Raw genomic sequence first — 23,063 nt, 5'->3', positions numbered from 1 at the left:
GGTCGAAAGGAAAATCGCCCAATTTCGATCAAAATTTCGGATGTATCCATTTTTTGGTGGAAGTGACTGGAACTGACTACGTAGTCGATTCAGTTTTGATGTGACAGCACTTTGGAAGTGTGGAAATTTCTTTAAAACTATAAACCTTCAATACCAGTCACATGACTTGTTACTCCAAATAATAACCCAAATGGAGCCTCCGGCACCTTTTTCAAACACGAAAAAACATACATAATACCGTTTTCAAAACAACATCAAAATGGCCATTAAATTCCTCTTAACTTTTCCCATTTGACCATTTTTTATCTCTCATAGTTCTCAAGATGATATATGGTATCAAGATGGTAAGCGCACGGTATATTATATGCACGAATTAAATGGAGTCTGCTAGCCTTGAAATCTTCATTTTTCTCATATCCATCTCCCTTTTACACATGTTGTCAACAAATAGTGTAGAAAGTGGCATATTTGCAAATGTCTTACACGCTATTACACCTGTTATTCGTTTGAGGTGGATTGTTCGTTCTTTTTTAATAATTTTTTTGGAAGTAACGCCTCAACATCAAGTAGGAGTTGTTGTAGTGGTGGAATTGCATACTATTTTCAATCGATTTTAACTAAGAATAGTGGCATTTGCCGCACCCTGCCGGCATGTGAGGCGCTATTCCCAAAAAAAGAAAGATTGTATTTGGTGGAAAATTTCCACCAAATACAATCCATTTCGCTGACAGTTTTGCCCGTTTCGGTTCTTTGACTAGATGCCCAAATCTCAACATTTGATTAGTCTCGGATGTAGTTTTATACTCTTTGATTTTACTCCCGAATGTCAATCCTTTCTGATGGTTATTTGAGCCTTCGCAATATCTCTTAGTAAACGCACTTGATCGACCGGTCTGAGGGCGATTTCCAACCCACGAAAATGCACCGCACCGGACGCACTTTTAGTCCGTGGGCAAAGGCCACAAAGACGAACTTCGACGAAGACCCGGTGCAACGGATCGACATCGACAACAAACCCGAAGTAGGCCGCGCATATGCAGACCTGACCTACCCGACACGCTGTTCAGTGCTCAAACCCGTGTAACGCGGTGTAGCCCTAAAACGGGGTCCACGAAGGGCCTTATGTCGTACACTAACTTTTCCATTATTCCGTGATTGTTTATTAATTATTCGTTTGTCGCAAACCTGGCGGGGTTTTACTCGGTTTCTGTACAATTTCCTTGAGATTTCCATTGATTTTCTTTCTTAAGGGCTGCAGTATCGATTCGCGACCTCAGACACTTCTTTTGCTCTACTTGTTTTCCCTCCTCGCGACCTACGTGATTTTGCCGGTTTCGGGTGTTTTGTTTCACGGCCGACACCGACGTTAATTGCCCGGTAATGTTTGTTGTTGTTCGCTAAGTTTCGACGTTATTTTGCCACATAATGTGCATGAGGAAATTGAGCTTGGTTAGTTACAGTTTTCTATTTCCCAATAACGCTTAAAACCAAAAAGTTAAATTTCACCGTTAAAATGGAACGCAGAATTTGAACGCAAACCGAAACGCAGTCAGCAAAATCGGTTTCTGTTTTTACATGCCGCAGAAATTTGAGAAAATTTTGCAAATTGATATGGCATTTATGTAAGGTGTCACGAGGGATGCCCATCGGTGTTTTAACGGCTTATCTCGGTTATTAGTAGAGATGGCAGGAAGCGGTTTTCACGAACATGGGTACTTGCTTGAGAATTGTTGGATGTTGCAAATAGATAGATTTTGAGCACGTTGTTAATTTGTTTTCATAAGACGTAAAACTAAATTAATGATATGAAGACTACGTCTCAAATTTCTCGGTGTAGCGTTTTTTTTTTCTGAAAATTTGGAGAACAACATAGTTTCTAAAATGTCAAGTTTTAGAAACAGGAAGAACAGTTTAAAAGAGCCATCAAAAAGCATCGTCCTACTTCATTAACAAATGAGGTACCCAGCAAAAACATCGAAAATGGAACACTATACAGTAGACACCCTGTTCAAGGCTCTTCAGTAAATTGTATTATAGGCACTTGCACTTCTATACTTGGCACGAGTTTATCTTCAAACTGAGTTTATTGATCAAATTTGTTATTTTAAGGTTCGACAATTGACCGAATTTAGTGGTAACCTCGCGTCGGGTATCATTGGTGCAACAACCCCTTAACCAGTTTGGCATTTCCCATTAATCTCTTACCTGGAAGTATATTTGTCACGCTGAACGCTCACAGTCTAGACAATTGGCACAAACGAATATATACGTTAAAGTCACAGGCTAGTAATAAAACTCTTGTGTTATTATTTTAAGTACCTCTTATTTCTTATTTTTCAGAAGACTGAATGTGACCTTAGTTTCTAAAAACAGCAACAAAGGCTAAACTTTTCGAATAAAAATGTTTGCGAAAAATTTGTTGCGGGTCCAATCTTCATAAAAAACTAATATTTTTTAAAGTATTGAACGTTCTCTTTTCATTACTTTCGAATACTCACCTCATGAGAACTCCTCTTTGCCCGGTAATGGCAAAATTTTAATGAATTTTATTTGACGATAATTTTCGAAATATTGTGCAAAAATGTACCCTCGAAACCAGACATTTCAATTTTGAAAAAATTGCTAAAAATCTAGACAAGGCAATAGGAGACATTATTTCGGTCACAAATACAAGGACATGCCTCCACTAGCATTTATAGCATACTTTTTAACCCACTGACAGCACGTGTTCGAAACTCGTTTTCAATTAACTACTAAACTATTTGTCGACATTATTACACGCGTATCACATGGATGTTCACATAGATAATTATTATACGCATATCACGCATATTACATAAATAATCGCAACGTACAGTTATACATTTAACTTAAATCTGTTTTATTTGTCAAGACAGAAGAGTAGGAAATCACGTGTAAACTGTATATTCATTGAGAGTGCCATCAAAACATATCGGGCGAAAAGCCTCGTCATACCGAAAAAAACGCGTATAAATCGAGTTATGAATGTATTCGTCAAAAATGGTTAAGATAAAAAATCAAAAGCCCAATTTCACCGGTAGAAAATGGGAACGCATAATGTTTATTGCAGAACTGGAGAGTTTTTCACACTCGTCGAAAATGCGTACTTTCATGTTCGTTAAATAACCCCATAAAACTTTTTCAAAGTGCACCTTTTTTCCTGTACAGAGTTTGAAAAAGTCTGGAAACAACTCGAGCGTGCTGAGCTCCTAGTTTATCTTAAAAATAACAAGAAAAGGAGGTTTTCGGTCCAGTAAGAATATCACTGCTGTTAAATTAATTTAATTAATTTCCCTTCATTGGGTGATTTGAAGAGGTCCTTAGCTCGTACACTGTTCCCGTATCTGAAATTTCGGAGTTCAACTAAGTTAAAAAACTAAAGTTTGGGCTTTTTAGATAAAATATTTTTTGCGTATTCTTTTCGCTTTCTTTTTTTCTCTCCACATTAAAAGAGCTGCAGAACTTCATTTATTTTTAGCTCAATTCGCATTTATTTATAGGCCACCCTGTGTATATAGGAAAAAATTCCTGAAACGCACACTCAACAATAAAGATTGGCTCAATTGACCGACGAAATGCTAAAAGTGCCTTCTTACTACATACTGACTACATACTGACTTTTTTTCAGGTTAAATCATTTGAAAAGATTTCTTACGGATTATCGCCGTAACAGGCAGAACCGTAATTATGATTCGAATTCCAAAGGAAATGACAGACAATTAGAGATAGTTAAAGATAAAAGGGCTGGGAGCAACAACACTGTAAATGGAGCTTTTAGAAGGTTCGCGGTATTTCAGCTGTTAATCAATAGTAACGAAGATCAACCAAAGAGCAACTGAGTTCGATAAACTAAGAATGTTTGATAACATAGAGCGCTAAATTTGTCTGAAAATGACTCTACAGTTTTAACACATTTTAACGAGCTTTAAACGTCGAACAACAAATAAGTAGTTGACGAAGGTCAGGAACTTGGAAATTGGGATAATGACCTTTGGCAAAGTTTATGTTTTGAAGCCGCGATGGGTGTTAATGAGTTACGAAGGCAACTGTCGAAAATTTGCAGTCAATTATCACATTAATACGAGGGCCTTCCGTAAAGTAACAGTTTTTTATTCAAATGTGAAAAGTGCGTATACACTTTTTTAGGAAGTTCAACTGAAAAGGAATTGTAATAAACCGAATACATATTAACATGCCAGAGAGTATACTTGTCCAGTACTTATAGCCGAATGCTGATGCATTAAATTCTCTAAACTGGATGCATGTTGAGCTTATCTAATTTTAAGCATTCATCATAGGCCGCATGGTAATCTGCTCACATCAGCCATTTGCGATGCGATCGCGAACATTTCGCTATGTTTTGTGTTTTCTAAATGACGGCAGATCGTGCGATTGCTCGATATGGCTGGTTTATGTGTCTTCTTATTGCTTTGCCACCTTGTGGAATTTAATTTTGTGCAACAGTTGCATTTGAGGTATTTTTAAATGGAGTAGTACAGCTTAGCACTTTTAAAAAAATCTCGAATGCGCGTGGAAGTTTTCGAGGAACACTGATACAAGGCAAAAATTGCAAAATCATCAAAATCGTGAATTAAAGAGAGTGAAGCTCAATTGCTAAAAAACGATAAAATAACAATATCTGAAGAAAATTTATTTTGCAGGGTTACTTCAGTTGCCATAAACGTATAGATTTTAGATAATTTCTATCGCTACAGAGATGTATTACCTCACTGCATGTTGATTGGGTCACACTTTTAGGACATTTTACTTTTTAACCTCGGTTTCAACATAAAATAGTAACATCTCATTTCGTCACGTTTTGAGCAGTTGTCACAGGAGTTTCCAATCGCGTTTCCTACGTTTTATAATTTACAGGTTCGCAAACATCAAAGATCGACTTTGCTGTTTGCGAAGAATCGACACTTTATTCACTATTCTCTGACGAGGAGTTCCAGTTTACTCAGTCCTGCAATTTGATATTTAAAAACAAATATGCCATATTAAAATATACAAGAATGATAAAGGAATGGAACTGGATATTCGAAAAAAAAAACAGAAGAAATGCGTATAATTTTTCGTTTTTAATGCTATACAGCCAAGTTTTTAATGCTATACAGGGCAAAGAAAAATGTAACATTTTAACCTACTGCATCTTATATCCACCGTAAATCTTCAATCTGTAAAAGCCTTGATTGATATTACGGGACATTTTAAGCATTTTTAGTTTTTTACCCGATGAAGATAAAGGTGATTTAAAAAAGTTTGCACTTTTTGTTTGTTCCGCTATATATGACAGAAGTTTAGTAGCCTATGTAAATAAGGAAAATTAAATTTAGAATTATATAGAGTGCAGAATCAGTGACATAAAGTGTTTGCTGTTACAAATAAGGAGTACAATCTGTTAAATGTTTCGTTAATTCAATAGCATCTCCGGTATTGTGATTGCAAAATTTTAATTGATATGGGATTAACTGACACGGGTCATTTCGTAATGGTTTTAGTTGAGTTTTGTTTGCTGGTCCCGAATAGAAAATAGGAGTGATCTTCAAAAAGTTTGCACTTTTTGATTGACGCCTTGGATAGCCGACTCATCGCGTCCGATTTTAATAAGGCAAATTGAATTGAAAACTGCATTGAGTTTGGAATCAGGGACGTGTAACGTTTATCGGTAATCTATGGCAACAATAATAATAGTGCAATAAATAAAAAAAGTGCACTCTTTTTGAAAAGTACCTGTATGTTCGATTTTGAGCCAACAAACAAAAATGCCAAAAATCCATATATTGAAAGTTTTGCAATTACAATATCGGAATTGCGATATATGAACGAAACATTTAACAGATTGTTGCCTTATTTGTAGACTGCGCAACAACCTTTCACCCACCAAAGCTCTATGTAGTTGATTGAGCTCTTTATACCGTTCTAGGTTTAATTTACCTGATTTAAATAGGATGGTAAACTTCTGGCCATAGAACGCAGCAGACACAAAATGCAAACTTTTTGAAAACCACGTGTGTCTTCTTTTGCAAACCGAAAAACAAAAATTCGCCAAAACCCTTCCGGCTAACCTAAGCTAGCCTAAAAATCAATTAACAAATGATTTAACAAAATCTGTATTGATTCTTTCCTCCTCCTTGGTAAAACATACAGGAGCAAATTTTTTATGAACTGTAGCCCTAAGCCGTTGATTTTATACTTGACTAGTTTTTGAGCTTTAAGCACTTAAGCACTCAAAGGTTGCCACATGTCATCAAGAGATGTCGCCAACAGAAAAATCTGCTCTTGGCATAAACAGTTGTTGTCGGTACAGTAAGGCTGATATCTTTGCATTACCTCTGGTTCCTCGCCGAAGAGTTACACCAATGAAGTAGAAAACAACTGCGAAATTTAAACTCAAAGCTGTATGGTGAAACAATGATTGGCGTTATTTTGGCCAAAAATTTCAATGCACCGGTGACACCTTGCCTCAGTTATTAAAACAATCGTGGCATGATTCACAAGTTTGTCGTTAACGAGGCGGAACGCGAAGTGAAACCTGGTTGGACCAAAAAAAGAGCGCCAATGAAGAAATGGTTGAATAAGCGCCACCAGACACCAAAACAAAATTTGAATTGAATTACCGTTTCTCCAAAAAAGTCGTTTCCTAATCAGTTTTCAGAACATAAACCATCTATTTTTACGTGGCTGCGTGTTCGCCTTATCGCAATTCCCTGTCAGCGCATTGTTCGCATCGTTAGGCCATTAAAAATTGAACTTTTCAAATAAACAATACTACTATAAACAATAAACAAACATTGGCTGTATGTTAGCTTCGGGCCAACAATAAAATTAAGTAGGTATAATCCGTACACTTACTACGTATACAGACTCTGTTGACATAGCAAATGAAAACAGACAACTCGAGCCTGTTTATTATGCAAACAAGTGGTTCATTCATGGGTAAAGCACAGGAGCAGTCAATTTAACTATTTCTTCTTTACAATTAATGAAAAGCGAGTAAATGCTACCTGTAACTATCGCTGCCTGTTTGCAGTTTATAGCTAGATAATAAAGCCCCCCAGACCGAAGTCTCTATCGGCATGGAAGTGTGATCTTTGCAGAAATTTATGGTACCATTATGATTTCAATTGGTATCCATTTGCAGGTTCATGTTGGTGGCTCAATGAATATCTTTATTAAGTCAAGCAAAATGTTCTAGTGAATCTTTAACGCGTAATTGACTTAGTTTTTTGAGTGATGAATCTTTAATGACTAGTTGTATTTAGTAGTTGACCAAGGACTCCTTTAGTTACTGAGCGTGAAAAAATAAAAAAGTTTTTTCTGTTACACAGATGAATAAAAGATCACTTTTTCGCATGTCCAATTATGGAAGTGCTCCTTTATATTTAGTAATTTTTTGTTATTTCAATTATTTAACGTCATTATCATCTTTATGTCAACTTCATGTCAAAACTTTACGTTCACACATAAAAATGTTTTGACAGGGGACTTTCGACTTTTGACTGGAGCTTTGACAATTTCTCATGTCAATTTCATATCAAAACTTTACGTTCACACATGAAGATATTTTGACACGGGGCTTTCGACTTTTGACTAGAGCTTTGATAATTTCAAATCTTAATGTGATCGGATTTTAAAGACTTGTTTTTAGCAATCGAACTTTCATTCCTTTTATTACTCAGGGTGAAAATAAGTGAACGACTATTTTTGTGCACGCATGTTGAGTGCAGAAAGTACTTTTCCTCACTCAAAAATACTTTCTCCGCACTGAAGCAATTAATATCTACCAAATAGTATTATTGATTGTAATTGGTCTAATTTATATAAGCGCATATGAAAAAAAATGTTACCAACACTTGGCATGGCCGAACCCCAACTGGCTGCGGAAAACTAGTACTTTTCGCATTTGTTATAGACAACTATTTTTTCCACAATTTGGTATGAACCTGCTTTTTGACGTTAAACAAAGTCATTGCTGTATTTTTTTATATAGATAATATACATAGTATCTTATTGATCTTGTCTACGTAAATCTGATGTCATAGCGTGCTCATCACCTACAAAATTCTGTACTTTATCAAATTAATAATACCCAGGGCTCTCAGTAAATGAAATCAATGAACTATAAATATAAGAGTCATTAATCCCAGTTTTCGAATTACACATTACGGTGGGAGCATTACTGAACGCATATTTTCACAACGTTTTGACGATAAGTAGTTAGGTAAACATGTTACATATCTAGTACGTTACTTTCGTCGATTTTCGATAGTAGCACCTAAAAATATTTTGGTAATACGTACTATGCAGTAGAGTATTCAGGAAATTCTACTGATAGATCCAGATTTAAACTTCCAAGTATTCGCTGGGATTTTCCTAGAGGTGTCCAAGCCGTGGTTGACAATGCTATTGTCGGGTATTTTACAGAATCTGGTCGTTATGGCTACAGGCCAATGACCAAAGGAATTTTTCCAAATCAGCCACTGTCCTCCAAGCATACCAGATTAGGTATCTCCAAACTTTTGGAACAACTTTCAAAAACCTTAAAAAATAACCATCCTCAGTACTTGTTTGATTGTCGATGCAAAATTTTAGTATTACACCTTGCCACTACCAATTTGCTCCTCAGGTAAGACACAATTTGACTTATATCAATGCCTGTGAGTGTCCGGCACTAATTTAGCACCAAGAGTACCATCATGGTGCAAAGAGGTCGTAATTACACTTAAAGCTCTAGTACCGTAATTTACAGGTTTCAAATACTGCTTAAACATCATTTAAGTTTTAGCGAGAATTTTAAACCAGACTGGGCCCATTAGGTGGCCTTATAAGGAACTTTTTTCTACCGAGAATCTAAAACGGCACCGTTTTTGCTAGTCCGCTAAACCTTGTTTTTGATCTTCTCAGTTCAGTATACGCGTGCTTTATTGCCATTGTATTCATTACTGTATTTTTATTTCAACGTCCCAGAATCGGAAACTTGCTGGGTGCTCGAGTGCCGTTAGATGACACCTTCTTCAAGGCGTCAATTGAGGATGAGGATTAATCTGAAGTGAATTAACTTTCGAGTGATTATTACACCAGAATTACTGAAGAGAATCTGGTAATAATTATTGTTGTAATCATTAAATTGTTACTACTCGCTTTTTTCCCTGAAGAACGACCTTCTGTCTTAAATTACTTTTTAGAACAAAGGAGTAAGAAAAACCTCCTGAATATGGAAATGTTTCTTATCGAAGCAATTACTGGATTTGCATATTAAAAATTAACAATATAATTGCAGAAAACTTCCGAAGTTCTGCTTCCTTATACGATTTCTGAACTTTAAAATAACAATACTCTCAATAGTTGTTAAATCCGACTTACCGTATTCAGTAATAACTGAAAACTTCCAAATCATTGTCCAAATAAATAGAAGGAAGGAATCGATATGTAGCCAGTTTAACGACCTTCCCTAATGAAATCAGTCCCCCAGGATAATCGGCTCTTCCCAGTTTTGTTATGATTTTCCTGTTTGTTACCGTACGAAATGTGCGGCCATTAGGTCATTAACAGCTTGTGTGCAGAGTTCAAAATACCCGTTATTAAGCTGGAACGTGGAGCGTTCATAAGAGGACCTTTGGGTAATTTAGAGGGTGTTCCAAACTGTTGTGATTGAATCGCAGGATGAGGATATATTGGGACATTTTATATGCTTAGCCAAGATGGAGATGGATTAATCAGCAATACGGGAAACATCCAGAAAGTCCGTGGCGGAAGAAATGAATTGAAGCATGAATAAGTTGAAGAATGTTGGGGATGTTGAAAAATCCTTTTTAACCAGACCGACCAATGGTGTGACAGTAAAAATCAAATTGTAGGCGTAATTAATTGAACCTTTATTTTTACTATCAACGATCGTTATATAAACAACTCTAGATTTTTAGACTACTCTTATCGCTAAGCCAGAAAAAGGTAAAAAAACACTAACCTAAGCAATAATCATGTTTAGGCCGATCGTTCTTTGAGGGATTGATAGCTTTGCGTCATATATCTGTGAATAGCAATGCTAGCTTTATTCGTTGTTTTGGACTGAATATTCCAACAGGGGATACGTGAAACTAACGTGCAACCCCCAAATCGTGGAAAAACAACGAATTTCAGCTTCTCCTCGATCAGACATGGGATTTTCTTAATCTTTCAGAGTCAGTATTCCCAGGGAACCTTTAGGATTTTTAACACATGTTACGTGTATAGTGTTGAAAATCCAAGAAACATCCATGTTTGGAGATGTAACATTTCAAGTTCTTGAACGCCACTGTTGAAGGCATCACCTTTCAAACAAAAACAACCTTCGTTTTTCTATAAACCCACGTTATTTTCGCATAAAGTGTGTGTGTTAACGAAGCATTCAAGTGTGATGACGACCTCAGTTTCTATGCCAATTTCGGTTGACTATTTATTGTTGCGTTGAAATGGTGTCGTTTTACCGGGATCAGTTTACGCTGCATGTAATTCAGCTTTCGCAGTCCCGGTGGCCTGCTAATTTGATTAGGATTAGAAGTTTTTAAAATTGTGATAGGTTTCGTTCAAGTCGAGGATACAGTTTCAGGCCTGAGACCAAAATGAAGGCAAAAGGTATGGTAATCTTGTAAGGCAAACGAAAAAAAAGGAGGACGTTGACTCAGGTGCATCCAGTGATGAAAAAAAATTTTTTGGTTTCACAAGGACTTTTAGCAAAATTTAACGTAAAATATCTGGTAGAAGCTAAATTTTAAGTTTATGTTACGGAGAAAGATGTTCTGTTCTGATAAAGTCAGCTCGAAATTTTGACTTATCGGAGAATGATTTGGGGTTATTATCTGGCTTGTAGAAATCCAGAATTAATATAGAAGGGATTAACTATGTATAAAATAAAACTACCCGCACTAATGATCTACTTATTATCGACTCTATAATAATAGTGTAAAAAGCGCTTGATGCTTTTAGTATTGACTAGTTATTTACGACATTAGATTAGATTATAATTTAGATATTAAAGATTTTCGTTTAAGTAGTGTAGTGATATAATTGAAAAATGCAAATAGACAATAAATGGAACATTATTAGAAGTTTAAATTATGAACATCAAAGCTAAATTAATCTCTAATGTTAAGTTACAAAAGCGCGGATATCACGCAAAAGTCATGGTATATACTGAGTGTTTCTGCATAGTGGTGACCCCAAAAAATGCTTACCCATTTTTTAACATAGAAAGTTGAATTTTTAGCATGCGTGATAGTTAATTACGACTTCCGATTTAACCAGATTTGACTTCAACTTCGCTATTTTGAACATAAGTTTTTAGATGTTTTTACGTACACAGGTATTCGGAATCGGCCTAAAATTTCCTTTTTGTACTTGAAGACAAAAGTAGTAACTTTCGTCTTTCTGAAGATAGATTACACTAAATGGGTAATTTACTCTCTTTGAAGTAACCACTCGTTCGTATAACTAACTAAAAGGTCAACACGACAAAACGCTTTTGTACATTTCTGAATTATATATAAATACGTATATTTTTAAATAATTTGGTGTTTGAACAATTTTTAAAGGAAAATAAATATTCATTTGAGCTGATGCAGCTTTAATTACCGATTCACGTGTAGCAAAAGAAGCATAAAACATTAAAACGTCAAAAATTGAATTGAACTTTTCTGAAGTAATGAAAAAAATTGATTTTACTGCATTGTTTTTCCTATTGTTAGAATCATCCACATATACTTCAAAAATTCATGTACTTTTCCATCCTTCCAGTCTCTACAATTGTTGTACATTGGCAACGAAATCTCCTAAAAGATAACAAATGTCTACCTAAAACAAAACAGCTTAATACGAACATTGACCAAAAGTATATTCATGCAATATTCAAGAAATACATAATATTATCTGGGTTAATCCCTTAGCGATTTGCTTACTTCAATTTTGCAAACTTCAGAACGATTAGCGAACACCATCGCGGGATTAAAAGGCTTATTTTAGTCTCTTGATGTTTAATATATTATTGTAATGATATATGTTTGTATAAAAATGACGAGCAAAACGTTTTTTTGAAATTTTCGAATGGAGTTGTTTTTTTGTTAATGGCTCATAATAAAAATATCGCAATAAAAACATGAACAATGAAAAACACGGCACCATTTTGATAATTTCAAAAATCCGTTTTTGCCGCCATTTTGTATCCACATGTTAATATGTAATATATCATTCTGTAGGAACTGTTATGGTCTTTCCAAATATGTAAAGATATCTGAAACTACCTATCTATTCCTGATGGTTCCTCGTAGTTTTGGTCTAATAGAAATATCCTGTCTTCTAGAATTTAGGATTAATTACTAGGTTTTTGACTCTCTTGATGCATGCATGTCATGTTTCCACGTACATCCAATAGGCACCCAAATAGCGGTGAAGGATGTCTTGAATTCTTGAATACTTTTGCTGGTTCTAAGTGGGTTTCAGCTGGTGAAGGGCACATACCTTGAGTTTTATGCCAAACCAAGTACCTTTTCACAAAATGTAAGGTGCTAGGGGCAAAGAGAACGAAAATTTCAGCAGAATAGAATACCTCTTAATCAGTTTGATCCATTATCTACTTAAATCCATCGTCCACTTAAAGTTAATGATTTGAAGTGTGAGTGAAGGATTTTTTTGTCTAAATGATTTCGGTATTTTTTTTAGCAATATTTTTTCACATACGAAAATCAATAGCCGTATTGTTTCGGCCGTCGTGTGCTCTTTACAATAACAAGAATAAAACATTTATGCGAATGTTTTTGATCGCTGCTGAGTCTCAAAATACTGCTTCGACGACGTTTTGGTGGCAACTTGTTTCTGCACTTACTCCACGTAATGCAATACCACATCGAAATCATAACAAAAATTCAACACATGAATAAATCGAGTCGATAACCAGGAATGCCTATTTAATACCAAAGGCTCATATTGACCTAAATCAGCGTTTATACGGAGTTAAATCAAAACATGACATTTCATTTAGTGTATAGATTGCGATGGGGAGTTTTACAATAAAGCTCCCATATGATTCATGCATCTGTCTCGACACTGAGGAATTGGTACTGTCCTATTACCATTTACCAGTAAGCGCGATAGTGTCGTGGAAGTCACAGATATACGAAAACCAAAAGTGACTTAAGTACATCTCTTGCAGTTGAGTAAGGTATCGAGCAACAATTAAATATGGCGCCTAGTCACGACATTGGTCGGTAAGCACGACTATCCGTATACCTATTTTGTGTACACAATTAAGATTTCTTCTATGTCGAGGACAGGATTGAATTCGTGACCCAAATTTGTTATGGTGCTTAAGTAAAATCGGATTAGACATTGAACAGCACTCTAAAATTGATTATTTTTTCGCTTATAGGCGGGTAGAATCAATCGTTTACGGAATAAGTGGAGAGAATTAATGACTGTTGACCACTTAAGCGGTCTGATTGCAGTATGAATTCCAAAGAATAGCATTTTTGCGAAATATGATTTATTTTGGCCTTGCCTGAGCAGGCTGGTGAGCATTACTCAACTTTTACTCATACACATACATACATTACAGCAGCTACACGAATTTATTGTTGCCTACTATGCTTTGTTGTTTGTATTCTCGGAATACCATGGAATACCGGGTATCCATTTGTTAGATTTGCGAATAAAGGTCGAAATAACAGACCTCAGAATTATCCGCGACATTTAAAAATAATTATTGAAATCAAAGTGCTAAAATCATATATCAGCTGCTTTATTTACACAAGGTGCACCACTTGAATTTTAGGAAAGTTGAAATTTGAGAGAAAGCCAGTTGGTTCGAGTACGTGTGTTAGATACGTTACTCGCAGCTTTCGGCTAAATTTCTATCGCCATAGTCACGAATTTGTGCGGCTACAAAAAAAGAGGGAAATTATGAGCTTATCATATAGCTATTTTGTTAAAGAAGTTTAATATGCAGGGCTTATCTCAACTTAGGCCAGTAAGTAAAAGGGTTCGAAAGTTCATTACTCTCCACTTTATCGATCTTCTTTTCCGCAGATATCCACGGCAGAGACAATATCGCAGTGGGGTGGCAACATGTTGAGTTTCCCTGTTGAAAGAGTTCTAGTTGTCAAATTTCCTTCGGTGTTTTTTAAGCAATAAGGGTCATTGAAAGTTTGCTCACAACATTGAGAGATACCTCATATAATGAGAATTGTAAGAAATGCATTACTTGCGATTAGGAACTAAATTTCTTACAATCGTCTGAAATATCTACGGAAAATTTTCGGCCAGGTCCCGATATTCCACTAAGTCAAGATACATTTTACACAGGTTTATTGGTACCAGTTACTTGGGCAAAAATGCAGAATACACCAATATTACAAAAAAAAAGTCGGCGGACAAAAATTACAATTAGAGCTGCAACTCGGAGGCTTTGCGATGCATGTTCATTAAAAAAGTACGGAAAATCGAAGGAAAACAGGACAGGATTCGAACTGTTTGCATGAGTAGCAATAAAATTAGAAACAAGACTTTTTCTTGGATCTTAGACAGGACATCCAACTGCAATTCCATCTTCGATCAAAATCAAGTTTTTGACTTTCAAGTTGCTAGGAAGTCTTCTGGAGGTCCCAAAAATAAGCCAAATTTTTCGGTAATATCTTGATTATTACACCGGATACTTAATGTCTCAAAAAATCTAACGAAATCAGGCTGATTCCCACGTACACCCTAGCAATTCCGGTCAAAGACTTCGTCATAAGTCCCCTTTGAAACTCACTATTTGGTTAAAATTTGATCTCAGCACCTGGGTTTACACTCTTTTTCCACCACATGTTGTGTTCCTACGTATCAGTTATTACATGGCGTATGTGTCTAATAAGCTTAGGACTTCAAGATCTAAGATCCCACGTATCTCTAGACTGTTTATTTTGAAAGTTTTTTTTATCTCCCGAGTTTCTACTAATTTGATCCGGATCTTCAATAATCAAACTTGAGACGATTTCGATTGATAAGTGGGCGCGTTTAAAACCCAAAACAATCCTTATTTAACATGTGTGAAACGAAAACGGAACATACTAATTTAGGGTGCCAGGCGCCTGCAAATCGCCGATCGAATTCGCTTCTCGAGAAAGAGCTGAACAAGCCATGTTCCCACGTCCCTCCCCACCATACAAAACTTCCTGTAAACACACATCAAAATAACCATGTTTATAACGAAAAATTACTATTATTGCCAAGACTATTCCATTTCAAAAGAATATAATATTCTTGCGACGTTCCCTCGGTTTCTAACCTAAACTAAACGCTTGAAGGTAATTTACCTCATACATAACTTACACACTTTTAAAAGCAAATTTAAGTCCGGTTCTGTTTATAAGGGAGGAAAACTGGGTAGGGGCCGTCCAACATGTGGTGCGTAATGCTTTTTTCCTGTAGTTCGTTCGACTAAAAGCAACGAATGCATTTAAAAGTGCACTTAAATATGAAAGCTCCGCCGACTGCATAGCCCCGAGCAGAAATGCGTACATGTGCGTAATTAAAAAAATATAGGTTAAAATTTCAAAAAAACACATCATGGGCTTTTCGAAAGGGCAAAAGGGAATAATTAATAATTTCCCGGGGCAAAGGCGCATTTTCCGTTCTATAAAGGCAAGCTTGAATGATCCTTTATGTAACTGCGCTTTTTCTGTTTATAAAATGTGGGTGATTAAGCAAATTGCATTACTTTTAGGGCACGGTTTTTTGAAGTATCGCAGCTAAAATTCCGTGGTGTCATCACTGTAATAATAGTGAAATATTTGCTGAGAATATTCGGTCGTAATTGAGACATCAAGTAGTCAGCGAATTTAATTGGACAATGGAAAAATCTTTGTACTGCAGCTTGCAAGCAACAGAGCCTTTGTTCGAAGCCAGATTTAGGTCGCATTTAATATCTTAACCATAAGTGATTTCGAGATACTTATTTTCGTTAGCCGTTAACCTAATTTGGAGTTACATTTACCAGATCATCATTACGATTGCAGAAACTGAATATATTTGTTTCCTTTTCAGGGTTGGAACGCATCGCTGAGGAGTTGATGGGTCGAAGGAAATGGAAAATTTACCAAGAATCCATGTCAAGAAGTTATTTGCAACCACTGAACAACAACATAAAACGTACAAACAATTTATTGTCAGAGGAAGACTGTTTTCAACGTTCTCAGAAGGAGAACAATCAGCCAGTTGGCAGCCCAAAGAGGTACGAAAAATATGTGGGTTAACTGAATATTTAAAATCATTTTTTATACAGTGTGTCTAAATTTTTTGCAGCAGCTTGAAGAAAACCCTAGTTAGTTTTCGAGAAATAGGGCAATAAAATTTCAATTCTTTTTCTAAATTTTACTTTTAGCACCGGAAGTTTTGAGGTACTTGCTTTAAATTTTGACTGTCACAAAAGGAAAAAAACACACTCTACATAAGCTCCATATAATAAATTAAAATCCTGTATTGTCCCAAATTTGTAAATTTTAATTCGGGAGTTCGTTAAAGTATAAAAAATCTTAATTCTGAAAACAAGCGTTTTGAGTTTGGATTTTTTTCAGTTTTTGAACTTCAAATCGAAACAACAAAAGGCAAGTTTATTTTCTAGAAACTTGGATTTTTTAAATATTAGGTTGGGTCAATGGAAAAGAAAGGCTTTGTGATTACACTACAATTTGGTGATTTTTGAGTCCTTGGAGATCGATTTAAAACGATAAATGTGATTATATACGTATTGTTTGTAGTAATATCTCTGAAATATCGTTCTTGTTTTGAAGTAAAAATCTCAAAAACTGCTAGAATTATGGACAGCATTGAAACAAAATGAGTGATATCTAGTTAGTTAACATTTTTTTGACGCTGTATGTAAATCATGTGTAAAAACTCTGGCAATACTCAATTACCTGTGAATCATCAAGTATGATTATATTTTTCATATTCATTGATTATTTGCATATGTTTGCATGTGCTCTCTTTCACATATGATCCGTTAGAAAAAAACAGGTTTTTTTCCATTGACAATATAACAATAATCAATTATTATTCCTGATGCCACATAATAAAAATTTCTTTTATACCCAACCAAAAAACATTTACCCTTTTTTGGTAAAAAAAAAACTGCTACAAAAAAACGGACTCCTTGTATAATAATTATTGTTTGTTTTTGTTTAATATATTGTTATTTTTGTAGTGTTCGGAAGTCTGCAGTGAAAGACACAGACGAGGAAGAAGAAGCCAAAGCAACGTCGCCGGAGGCCGGTGGCGTAGGCGCCGAAGGCGCCACTCAGAACGACGCAGACGCTGCGCAACTCGACTGGACGCCGCAGAGCAAGTGCGTCTTCTGCGCAGACGGAGACGGCAAGCTGGATAGTGAACACGCAGCGCATCACGGGGAACTGGTAAGCAAGGAAAAAGCGGAAGATTGATGGCACTAAAACGGCCTCTCGTCCATAAAATTAATGCGAACAAGTCCCGATATCAGGAGATACATGGAACGGCAGCAGCGGCATTAACTTCTTTGGGTCATAATTTCAAATGCAGCCATCAGTATCTGCCGTAAAAGAGCCGCTAGTTTGTCGATCTAGATTTGCAGCGGCTACTAACAACTAACGTTCACTCGTGGGCCGCCTATCACGCTCGAATATCAAGTTTATGATGTATCTGGTTCAGTGGCATATACGAGGTGTTCAGCGCCGGCCCCAACCTTTTATTATGTTGTATAAGCGCTGTTTTATCACTTATTAGCATAATGTCTAATGGCCCATTATGCCCGGGCTTTTGTGGATTGTTTACGGTCAGCGTTATACAACTGACCGTCGTCGGCGGACAATGCCCATCAACGCGATTACCGATGAACCGAAGGTTTACTCTATAAATCGCTGCACCATTAAACTTAATTTAATAACTGTTTTTTGACTTCCTCTAATGTTGTTCGAGCGAGAGAATTAATAAGCGTTTGTTTTTAGACTAAACCCATGTTCCACTTCCTAGGCACTAGACGGACAATTACCAAAATAACGGTGGTTCCAATTCCGACGGCTCCTATCTCGAAGATTTCAAGAATTCGTCGGTACCACCGGTACCAATATTCGGGTCGAGAAATTGGCGGAACGCCGTTAGAGTTCTTTGTTCAGATATTTATGTAAATTGCTATCAAAACATATCACCAGAAGCACGTTACACAGTCTTGCCGGTTCCCGGATGCTAGACGTACAAACTTAAAATTTCTTTGCCAATATGTAGTCAGTGTGCTGTTTTATCAACGAGCCAGCCAGCCGCATCCTGCAGAAATGCATATGTATATATATATATGTAGGTTCTTTTTATACATTTAGTGAAGGAAGCTGGAGAATTCTCAGGGATTCAAAGAAGCTTAAAGTCAGATTTGTCATCTTCAAGTCGAATTCAGATTTGGCGTTGGCTTCGGCACTGACAGATAAAAACCATACATTTCATTCCCCATTTATATACTCTCTCGGATGAGAAGTTGGCGCTGAACCATTCCAACTGAGCGACCGTTGAAGATAAGCCAATTTTAATTTCCGCGCTCATAGCGAAACCGCGGCCTAACGTCATCGTCCAATAAAATCAGTCATCGACGGCACGTGACACGTGAGCATGTTTTGATCTTTGAAGAAAGGTCAAGCATGAAACGACGGGTAATATTTATCATTTTTTATAACTAGGTAATAGCTTGTTGCCTATCGATAGATATACTTTTTGAAAAAGCAGATATTTAATTAATTGCAACATAATCGTAACAAATTAATGTAAACTAAAAACAATGCCAAAACCTCAAACTTCCAAACGGCCCCAAACTTCAATAATATACATAAATTGGAATATTAAGTTCTGCTGCGAATACAACGCCGACGTACCGAAGCCAAATCCAACGTCGGGTTTAAAAATCTGGCTTAAATGTCGGTACAGATTTTGCAGTTTTAGGAAAAAATCATGTTGTTTTGAAGTTCATGATGAAATATTATATTTAAACTTCGCATTCATAATCGTTTTCGAGCGTATCTAGAGTGCATCCGGCGAGTAGGTCGAGTCGTTCACAATATTTATCCCCCATTTACTTTATCGAGCAGCAGAGAACACCCGACAAATTATGCCTTAACCAGGCAAAACCGTGAATGCGCTCCTGGAGTTAATCGAATGAAAAAAATTGTTTCTTCCAAACTGCTATACCTCCTTCCATATTTTACGTAGTCCAAAGTCGAACTTAATATTTAAACATAATTTAAATTTCATTAAAACTTGGGAGGATAATCAAAGAGTCTGGCTGTGATAGCCCAAAGTGCTATGCTACTCTGAAACTTTGCTAAGGAACGAAGTGCGACCATACTGTGAGAAAACGCAGACTGTAGTCTGGAAGCTCTATTGTAATATGGACCAACCTTATCTAACTACAAATACAAAACTTGGAATGTTAGGCAACCTGGACAGACCTTGCTTTGCTAGTTCTGGAAACAATAATTAAATTGACATTAGAAGATTTTCTCGCTTCTTACAGATTGTACAGTCAATTCAATTCTGATTAGTTCGATGATAAAGGAGCTGGGTTCTTAATTGCTTTCCAAATTATTGACTTGATTTGGAGAATGCAAGAAGTAGATATTTATTGTTACAGCTTAGTTTTTTCTGTCGCGTATACAGCGGCCGCATTCAACAGGCTCAACAACTGCAACTCTTAGGATTTGCTTGCTGGATGACATATGCTACCTCTTTAAAATAGCGAGTTAAATGGGAATTGATTGGCAACTTTGGTTGCGACTTTTATAGCTCCACAACTGTTACTTTTGTAAGGTGCGGACAATGTCCTCAAGTTGAATATCATTGTGCCCCCCTACATAGCGAGTAAAAATCAAAACATACACACGATCCCAATTCCTTTTTGGTCAACGACGACATATTATTTTTCGAGACTAATGTCAACAAAGCGTGGAAATGGGCGTCAAACCTATTTGCTCGAAAATAGGAATAAACCACTTATTATATACAGGGACCCCGATTTCGTCGCGGCCCGATGCCATTTTAATGGTCGCATTTATGTCGCACGCTGCGAAATTGATTTCCATAAAGCTGGTAAAGTTCATAAAGCATGTATATGTGTTCAGGCCGTATCTGGAATACGCGCCATAATGTCGATGCCGATTTGCCGCTCGAGATTCGGACCGACCGATTAAAATCACACGGTTTCCGTTTTTGAATTGGGGCCGGTCAGTTTGAGCGTTGATTGATTGGTCTGCTTAAATGTTACCAGATTTGTTGGCTCCGTGGAAATGGATTTGTTTAAGCAGATGGGTCAGTGATATCGCGGATTAGAGCCTTAAAAGTGACGAAAAAGGTAGCTGAAATAGAGGATTGTATTTTAAGGTGCGGTAAGAAGTGTGACAAAGCCCCATCTATGGGAAGTAGTGAGAGTGTGTTGCTTGAAGCTCAAAAGATGTCGCTACAGATTTGTAAATTTTACGAAAATGGGTATGTGGCAGCACATATGTGTAAAATCTTAACAATACTATTAATTGAAGCGCTGAGAAGTAATTTGTAAGTAGAAATACCCTAATTCCATCTGTGAGGCCAGCAGCAGCAGCAGCAGTTTTTCGACGATCAAAAGATGCTATCGCATGTTATCGCAGTTCATTCAATTTTTCCAAGATGTGCATCTACTGAAAGAGCTCTTTGCTGAAGTAACTATTAATACGCCTTTGAACCTACGCGCGTATTTTCCAATAACTAATAACCCATTGTGTAATGCAGCAAATAAGTTACAATTAGTACCATTTGTTACACTTGATAAACAAAAGGAGCAGGAGATTGTAAATTATCAGCCCGTGTTGAAAATATTGATTTAACTGCATTGATCATATATGAACTGTAGGCGTGGGAAGCTAAAAATGTGGTTGTCGTAAATTTGAACCGCAAATATGAATTTTTTATTTTTATACAGTGCAACTGAACAACTGAATGACCACCGTGTTCTTGAAAATTTTTTTTTGAATGATACTTCCGCGTGAAATAACGTACTACAACTGAAAAAACCTTCGACGGAGCTTATCTAATAGGTATCGCATTTTCTTTGTTCGCCAAATAAAACAAAAAACTGGTAAAACAACGTACGTACACTAATTAGAATAAAAATCTTATTTGAATTTTAAATCAGGTCGTACTGTTACTGAAAATATTTCTATTGTCTGCCATAGTGACTAAGTTGAACCGAAGGTCAGACCATTCATTGGCCGTCCACGGATTCTAATGGCCGACATAGAAACTATCCGATTACGGTCGTACCCACTGCCGAAATAGTACCCGGTTCCTACAATTTTATTGGGTGGCATTTTGTGGGTGTTGTCTTCTATGACAAAGAATGTGATATTTTATATCGAATCAAAAATAGTTATTTAAGAGTTCTTTGATCTTGTGGATGGAAGATAAATGGTTCCTTTGTTAAAATAAGTTTCGCCTGTCCGTTTAGTAATCCTTCGAATCCCCAGGATATCAATAAATTATATATGATTAATCGGACAGTCAGCTAATTGTGTTTAGACGAATAAGAAACAAGGTCTTGTCCACATGCGAGCTTAGAAGTTTCGCAATCACCGTTAAGCTCTAATTGTTCGTGTAATTGCTTCGGGTTGGCCAAAAGCACAAACCTTCAACTTCAATCATTGTTTTTGTACAGGCATAAAATTTCCAAAAATATTTTTTTTGTTGCTCAACCATCATTTATTATTATTAAACATTTGAATTGTAAATTATATTCACGAATAGTGTAGGGGTCACATCTGAAAATATTGGCCAAGGCCCCGTCAGCGCGAGTAGTAATTATCTCGTACCTACATCAAATGGTTGTTTAAAAAACCATTAGGAAATGGCCAATTGGAAATGGCTGAAAATAATACTCACCTTGACATTTAGGGGCCGGTCTAATCTGATGCTAATTTCCAATCGAACATAATTGAAAAGTTGTATTAGGATTTAATTATCATAAATTTAATTACCGCCATTTGGAAAAAATGCTGTTGGTTTATATGATGAGGTGTTTTCTAAGAAAAAAATCTTGCATAAACATGGTCGCATACTTGATGACGTGTACTACTAGCAATATCTTCCAGACCATGTCAAAATAATTTGTTGGATTTACGACATTTACGACATAGCAAATGTGAAATGTCATAAATTTGATATCGCAAACGTTACTCTTTGGAAAGTACGTTAAGTTCAGTGAGGTTAGGTACATATACATTTTGACACCTTGAAATGGAAGAAATGAACGGATAAATTCAAATTGATATTTTTGGAAATATTTTACCGTTTATGAACACAACACATCCGTAAAAAGTATGCCGGAAAAATACACAAGAAAATTGAGAAAAAAACATGTCACTCAAATCTGACAGTAAGCCAATTGTCACGTCACCTAGCATGCGATATCGGAGAGGTAGAAAAACGATTCAGTTCAACTCACGAATAACTAGACGAAACCCCTAGACGTTTCGAACTAGGAGATTGAACTAGTAAAAACAGAATTATTTGAGATAACAAATAATTTTATTTATTCATTTAGTTTAAGTTTCATCCCTGAACTCCATACATTAAGGAACGACCTCCTTTAGTGCTAATCAACAATACCAATGCACATCCATTCATCATCGACATTGCATATGCATTAGATCGATCGTAATGAAAATAATAATATTATAGTAATTATTGCAAATTAATTATTATTATTGCCGTTAGCCTCATGTCTTACATATAGAAGTGCCAAGTTCATTACAAAAAGTGCATATCGTAACTTGATATTTGTCGATATTGGTGCCTAGGGCATAACCTCGTTCGAATTACTGCAGATTTTAGATTATAGTCCTAGATTCGAAGATTTTAATGCAGTGTCACTACCAGATTCGTGTTTATTATTTAATTGAAGAAGGCTGGACAGCTTTGAGAAATTTCATTTAATAAGTGTCAAAAATTTCAATAATGAACGAGATTTCTTCAATTAATTTGAAAAATGT

At 36.2% G+C, this 23,063-nt stretch overlaps 1 protein-coding gene across 7 annotated transcripts in view; it reads left to right on the top strand.

The window, feature by feature from the left end:
- Eip93F (Ecdysone-induced protein 93F) overlaps positions 1-23,063 on the top strand; it is an 80,973-nt gene that overhangs the window by 37,011 nt on the left and 20,899 nt on the right. For 6 of the 7 annotated variants that reach the window (XM_066396936.1, XM_066396939.1, XM_066396940.1 and 3 more), the window contains exons 3-4: positions 16,078-16,264; positions 17,237-17,444. In XM_066396936.1, the coding sequence (XP_066253033.1) occupies positions 16,078-16,264; positions 17,237-17,444 (395 nt within the window). Of the gene's footprint in view, positions 1-1,085; positions 1,378-16,077; positions 16,265-17,236; positions 17,445-23,063 lie in introns of those variants that run through there. The other variant, XM_066396941.1, reaches the window with a different exon arrangement.

Source organism: Euwallacea similis, chromosome 14 (assembly GCF_039881205.1).
Source record: "Euwallacea similis isolate ESF13 chromosome 14, ESF131.1, whole genome shotgun sequence".
Classification (NCBI taxonomy): domain Eukaryota; kingdom Metazoa; phylum Arthropoda; class Insecta; order Coleoptera; family Curculionidae; genus Euwallacea; species Euwallacea similis.
The sequence above is the reverse complement of the archived record's forward strand: the minus strand, read 5'-3'. Positions and strand labels throughout refer to the sequence as shown.